This window comes from Hevea brasiliensis, unplaced genomic scaffold (genome assembly GCF_030052815.1).
Source record: "Hevea brasiliensis isolate MT/VB/25A 57/8 unplaced genomic scaffold, ASM3005281v1 Scaf151, whole genome shotgun sequence".
In the NCBI taxonomy this organism is placed as follows: domain Eukaryota; kingdom Viridiplantae; phylum Streptophyta; class Magnoliopsida; order Malpighiales; family Euphorbiaceae; genus Hevea; species Hevea brasiliensis.
Window position 1 is genome coordinate 98,232 of NW_026614643.1, and position 7,156 is coordinate 105,387.

General features: G+C 31.8%; 1 protein-coding gene across 1 annotated transcript; it reads right to left on the minus strand.

Moving 5' to 3' along the window:
• Window positions 1-465: 465 nt before the first annotated feature.
• On the minus strand, window positions 466-3,753 carry LOC110672663 (wall-associated receptor kinase-like 8). The gene is made up of 3 exons (XM_021835491.2): window positions 2,731-3,753; window positions 2,167-2,280; window positions 466-1,802 (listed from the first exon to the last, which is right to left on the minus strand). Exons 1-3 carry the CDS (start codon window positions 3,596-3,598, stop codon window positions 661-663), a joined length of 2,124 nt encoding a protein of 707 aa, XP_021691183.2. The 5' UTR covers window positions 3,599-3,753; the 3' UTR covers window positions 466-660.
• Window positions 3,754-7,156: the final 3,403 nt, after the last annotated feature.

A 7,156-nucleotide genomic window follows, 5' to 3' on the forward strand; every position in this document is an offset into this window, starting at 1 on the left:
TAGTAAATCCAATTGAAAATATGTACAGAGACCATCAAATAAAGTTAGTAGAAAATGACATGTAATCTGCAAAAACTTCAAGAACATCAGCGAGGCAGTTGCACTTGGAGAGCTCATCCACATAACTATTAAGAGATCGACTTCTTCCTGAAGTCCTTTATGCAGATCTTTTGCAGAGTTTATTTATCAGACAAGTTGCACTTATCACCTTTCTAGTTGTGGAAAGGTATAAAATCTTTCTCAACGGGCCATAGACGAATAAAAGCCATGCAATTCTGCTGATCAAATCCTCCAGCTAAATATTAGAACAGAACCAATCCATTTCCAGAAAAATCAAAGTTACCAGTCCATAGGAAATCATTATCAACTTCTTGGGACCTTTTGGTCAAGGACGCAGGCCATCATATACTAATTTTATTCTATTCTCTTTCTTAATGCTTATAAAAAGAATTAAAACAGTCACGCTTATATCTTTAAACATTTGTTTGATTGCACTAAAAAAGAAATAGTTTGCACTTATAAAAGGAAATTAGTATTACCAAAAATAAAAAAATTGGAATACATATCAAAGTTCCAAATTCAGGCGGCAGAATGCAGCACACACCTTACCTCAGGTTCTCCAACATTGAAAGGAATGCTGGGATGAGACATTATTCTTAATTACCAAGTAGTGCTAGAAACCGATGTTGAAGAAGATGCAGCAGCAACATCCTGAAGGTCTAATTCAGTTTCTTCCCAAATTTCTTCAACATATACATTTTCATGAGAATACCGAATCGTCTCCAACTCCAGTGTTACTTGTTTCATTGTAGGCCGTTTCTTTCCATTAAGGTTTAGGCATCTCTTTGCAAGGTTAGCAACAGCCATGACTTCTTCTTTGATGGAATATTGCTCTATAATTCGAGGGTCGATTATCTCAAAAAGTTTGTTATTTTCCATCATTTGAATAAAAATTGTTGCTAAACTAGTTACTTCTTCGGACTTTGCTGAGCAAATTGGCTCTTGTCCAGTCAACAGCTCAACAAGCACTACCCCAAAACTATAAACATCACTTTTCTCTGTAAATTGGCTTGTTTGAAAGTATTCTGGATCTAAGTACCCAAAAGTGCCTTGAACATTAGTTGTAAGGTGAGTTTGCCCAATTGCAATCAATCTTGAAATTCCAAAATCTGATACTTTTGCCTTATACTTTTCATCCAAGAGTATATTTTTTGACTTGATGTCCCGATGAAATATTGGTATAGGTGCTGCAGAGTGCAAATAGGAAAGTGCTCCTGAAATTTCTGTAGCAATTTGCAAACGAGTTGCCCATGATAATGGAAATTCCTCATCTTGTTCATGCAGATACCGAAAAAGTGTTCCATTAGAGACGAACTCATAGATAAGCAGAGGAACTTCTGCCTCCAAGCAACATCCAAGTAGCTTTACCATATTTCTGTGATTAATAAGTGATAAAATCACAACTTCATTAATGAAATGTTCAACTTTTGCTTCATCTACTATCTTGGATTTCTTAACTGCAACAATTCTTCCATCCGCCAACATTCCTTTGTAAACAGTACCCTGGCCACCTTGGCCTATAATTCTATTCACATTGAAGTGATCAGTTGCCTTTTCCAACTCTTTTAAGCTAAATATTTTGGCCTTCTCAACATTGCCTTGGCTTGAACTTATTTGTTGCTGTAACATTCTTTTGAAGAACTTTTCCCTCCTCCTGATGTTGTTTCTTTTCTTTACTGATTTATATAAACATCTTGCGCCAAGTATGAGTACAAACAATATTATAATGCCAGCGCAAAGACCTGAAAAAGCTCAATTTAATTAGAAATAAAAAAAAACTGAGTTAATAAGCCTAATTTATTAATTATACTCAATAAACACGCATAAGTAAAGGGCTTATCTCACACAAGCGATTTGTTTTAAATATTAGTTTTTTATATTTTATTGAACAAAATAAGAAAAAAAAATAAGAGGGTTCATTTGCACATCATATGTATAACAAAGGAGAAAATTTTACCTAGACCTAGTCTTGGACCCAATAAACAAACATGTGGCCCCTCTATGTAATATGCGAGATCCACCATATATAATGTATCTTGACTCTTAAATCTATGATGGATCATATCTAAGCAAGAATATGGACTGCATAAGCAACGGAAGACTTACCAAAAATGATAATCCATTTTGCATCTGGTACACATTTGTAAGATCCACGAGTATTTACACATCTTAATATTCCTTGACACTGACCATATGTTGGATCTTTGCATTCATCAATATCTAATATAACAAACACAAAATTAAAACAACAGGTGAATATGCAAGCACAGCATCATTGTAGACGTTAGGTAAATTAGAAAATTATAATTCAAATCATAAATGTGTGCTTGACAAAGCTGTTAGAAATTTCAAAGATTATACTCATGGTTAGCATTCAAGACCTAAATTGTTAAGTTTTTTTTAATTAAATTCAATTTATCATATTTAAGGTATCGTTTGGTTCAAACTCCCACTTTCCAAGAAGTAACTTATCCTGTGGAACTTAAAAAGTGAAGAAAGTGGCTTCTTTGACTTATCAAGAAGTTAAGACAAAATACCAATCAAATAAGCTAAATTTATTAATTTCCTGGGAGCTTGTTAAGCCACTTTCTTCACTTTCCAGGAAGTAACTTAATATGCATGAGATTCACATAATTTAAAGTAGCTGGTTCGGTTAAATATGATTTTTACCTGTGCATCTAAGGTAAGGATTGCCCTCATACCCATTCTTGCAAGAACAACGGAACACGGGCTCATTGAAAGAATTATCAGAGTAATTAAAGCAATTCACGGTTTCCCAGTCAACATCTTTCTTTCGGCTGGAGTTGATCATCCAATCTATCAGCATTGGAAACTGCACATATGGATCCTTGTTTCTCTGGAAAATGGTTCCTGATCCGCCCGCTATAAATGCCAACTTGCAACCACCTTTGTTTTGATTGCCATCTTTATCCTGTAAAATTGGATTGAAAACCTGAACCAATGAAGGTATTATCGTTTGGCAGCAATTGTATCCACTACAATACTCCCGTAGCCAATTTCCATCGGAACCTTTTCTCATGATTTTAGGAAGCATTTCTCGCCAATCAACATCATTCTGCTCGCCAAGGCAGGTTGAATCGCAACCAACCAGTTGGGGCGAATTATAGGTGACTAAAGCACGAGTGTTGCAGCCTGTTGCAGTGAACACATTCTCGTCGGACAAAAGGAAAGGACTTCCGGTCAAATTCACAGGCATACCGTCTTCCCTGCCTGAACAATTGGAGGATATTATTGGACTTTCGACTTTAACTGCGCTGCTACCAAGATCAATACGGAACACTTCCATGTTGAAGCGACTTAATAATGGTCTAGGAGGATTAATTGTGTTGTCGCACTCAATCTCAAACCAGTCCTCCATATAACAATCCTTACCAATTCCAAATGGGTATGGAATGCTAATACTTCCGCAATGATCTGTGCAGTTGGGCTTCGCCATGGGTGCTGCTGCTATTGCCAACTGCATAGTTAGCAATATTGCCAAACTGAAATTGACCTGAGACACTAGTCTCATACCCATTTTTTGCTCCTTTTTGTTCTCTCTCTTGAATTCCAGAGAAGCTGATATCTGGCTTAAAACAAATTTGAGACTTCTGCTGGGGAAAAACAGAGGAGGATTGAACCTTCACAAGTTGGAAGGACTTGGTCTAATAAATAATGTTATTTAATTAAAACTCTTTTTTAAATACATAAACTCTATTCTAAAATCACTTAAATTGTTGAATTTTAATGTAACTATATATTAATAATGACTTTTTTTTTATAAAAACGAAGAAAAAATAAAATTCAAATCCAAATTAAACAAGGCGTAGTATTATCGACAGCAATACAACTGAAGATATTTCCTGTACTCCAAATTTTACCAGTCAATCTTTGCTAACTCGATGTTTAAAGGATAAGCTAAATCATAAATTTTCTTAGCAGTTACTCAATTATATTAATTATTTTATTATAATTATTATATTTTAATTTATTTTAATAAAATTATTTTTTCTATTAATAACTAGATTCTAATAAGATATTCAGTGAAGATCCTATATATTTTAGGTGAATTGAAATAATTAAAAAAAATTATTTCTTTAATTTTATCTTATATTATTTATTACATTTACTAGTTCTTATTTTTAAATTTTAAAAAAAAAGAAATTTTAATTAGATAGATTTTAATTTGAGTAATTATTAGTAAATAAAAATGAATAATTTTATTAAAATAAATTAAAATATAATAACTAAAAATAAAACGATCGGCAAAATTTGAGCGACTCTTGCTAAAGTTTATCCCTGAAATCATTCACAAGCTCGCATCACATCCACAATTTTGGTGGACAAAAATAGAGCAACAAATTTTGCTAGTGGATCAGCCAATCAGAGAAAAATAAAAAATTGACCTTTGGGGTTTGGGTTGCCACTGAAGCTTGAAAGTTCTAACAATGCCGACTTCCTCAAGAAAAAAGGGGAAAAAAACAACAAAAACAAGACAAATATACAATTCAAGTGAGAAAGGGAAGAACTTGCAAGATAAGTCTTTATTTAGTAATTTCTTTCAGGACTATACACTCAAATTTTGTTGAAATTTCAACTCTCTGAATCTTCTTCAAGATTAATCTTTCATACCATTATCTCAATTGGTTGAGGTGAACAATGGAATGACTTCTCTAGTTCTTTTATTGGAAAAGATTTATTTATATTTTGATTGTCTAGACCTTTCTAAAATAATAATTTTTATTTAAAAATTTATTAAATTCTACCTAAAAAATTATAATGTGTGTATAAAATTATAAATCAAATTATATATTCAATCTAGTTATGAATTTATTCATTTCTCCTCTCCGCCCTCCTTTCTGTTTTTGACATCTTTTTTGAGTGACCATGATGAATATTTTTACTGTATCTTCTTCGATCTGTAATTATAAATAGATTTTAAGTAATAAATTTTTAAATTTATCATTATTGAAAAGATCTTGAATATATGTGTTTTATTTTTAGTAGGATTTTGTTGTTTTTTTCTATTTTAATGAAATTATTCTTATTTATTGAGAAGTTTTTATGCGTGTTTATTGGTGAATTATTTTATTTTTTTGAAGAACATATCACTACAAATGCAAATCCCATAGAGTCAAAGAGTGAATACAATAAATCTATGACTATTAAATCTTTGAATACAAGTCCTCCATAGATATGATATTTATATCTTTTTCATTAATTACCTATTTAATTAGAGACATTTTAATATAATATAAAATTATTATCACCATATATTAATTAAGCAATTTATTCAAATACTATCATTTGAATTAAAAATCATTCACAACAAAATATATTTTGATATATAAATTTTTATAATAATCATATATAAATGATAATAAACTAATATTTTTTTATAAAATAAATTAGCAATAATTTATTTCAATAAAAGCTTGTTACTAAAATTATAATACCTTAATCTCTTTATATATTAAACATAATGAATGACAAGATCAAAAGTAAATGTTCAATACATTGACCAATTAGACAAAAATTAAAATAAAGTGACCAAGTAAATATTCATTAAGAGTAAAAGTACCTTACCACCCTTTCAAAAAAGTGGAGGTCCACCAGATGCATGTGCTTTGTTTACAAATAACTATGGACTTTTAAATATGGCCTACAAAAATTAATGGTTAAGAAAATGATGAGTTGAAATAGAGGAATTGTGTCACGACTCGAAGCCCATGGGCCTGACCGATATTAGGATCTGATCCGGTATAAAGCCCCTGAGACCATTAGTAAGCTTTATTAATTCCAAATTCATAATCAGGGCCTAAAATTGAGGCCCATCATTCAAATAAAAGAAAATAAAATATTATATTATATATAATTTTTTCTCTCAAATCAATCCAACCCAGTAACTATTAAAATCTAAAGTCATAAGAGCTTAGCTCAACCCTGATATAATCAATTTTAAATTATATGCATAGCATAAAAATTTTCATTTGTTGATATTAAAACTTAAATTAACATAGTCTCCAACAAATGCCTATGCTACTGCTAACACATGCGGAGTTCTAGATGTCAAATTTAAAAAATAATAAAATAAATAAATAACTATTGTTAAACCTGCAAGGAAGAAAGCAAGTTACTCTGAAAAAGAACTCTTCCTGTAGCCTGAAAAATAAGGTGAACAGGAGTGAGCGTTCGACTTATTGAGTAAGATATTAATTTTAAATATAATTTCTATAACTATCTAAGTTTAGTGCAATCCTTAAGAATGAAAAAAAAAATGCAACAACCTCAAACAATTCAGATAAGTCAAGTCATAATCACACCAAAGGCAATCTGAACTACTCACACACTCATGTGTCACATCTATACTCACACATATATATATGAGAGCCGATCTCCTATACAACTCTCTCAATTCTAACTTCTGCTAGCGAAATCAACTCAAAGCCGGACTTTCTCTTAATATCAAAGTGCGAGGGTCAGAGAGATCAACTCAAAAACTTATCCATACTAAGGATTTGGTCCCAACGAGTCAAGCTCCAGCCGCATCTACCCATCCTATTCATATCCATATATGCTGTAACACCCTCCCTGTAGCAACTCCGTACATTCTACTATTCCAGTGACCAGTATCGGTCCGGACAGCTAGAACGTGCGGAAAAATATTTAAACTAAAGTGAGGAACCAAAATTAACTCAAATATTAATAAGAAAAATTTAGGAAAAATTTTAAAAATAAAATACAACCAAGTTAAATGAGCCGGTGCCCTAGCGATGGATAACCTAGTGTGAAGTTGCAGTTCTCGCAACTAGGAGCCCTAGACCCGGGGAAAAAATTATAAAATAATTTTTGAAACTCCAGAGAAGGGTTATTGAGGTTCTTATGGCATTAAAATGCCAAGAAAATACTTAGAAAAAATTTTCAATCGGTACAGACAATTTTGGCCCGTTAAGCCAAACGGAGGGCATTTTGGTCATTTCGCCTTCAGAGGTTATTTTTGGCTGACTTGTCCAGTTAAGTAAATAATTATTATGATATAAAATGTGAATAAATATTACTAAAAATTGAATTGAAAATGAGTAGAAAAGAAAAGAAA

What these genes read in the sequence shown, in the direction of transcription:
- LOC110672663 (XM_021835491.2), bottom strand. Translation starts at nt 3,598, where the DNA reads ATGGGTATGAGACTAGTGTCTCAGGTCAATTTCAGTTTGGCAATATTG. An exon ending in TCCTTACCTTAGATGCACAG is followed by an intron (nt 2,281 to 2,730) that starts GTAAAAATCATA and finishes TTGTTATATTAG; the next exon opens with ATATTGATGAATGCAAAGAT. An exon ending in AAAATGGATTATCATTTTTG is followed by an intron (nt 1,803 to 2,166) that starts GTAAGTCTTCCG and finishes GAGCTTTTTCAG; the next exon opens with GTCTTTGCGCTGGCATTATA.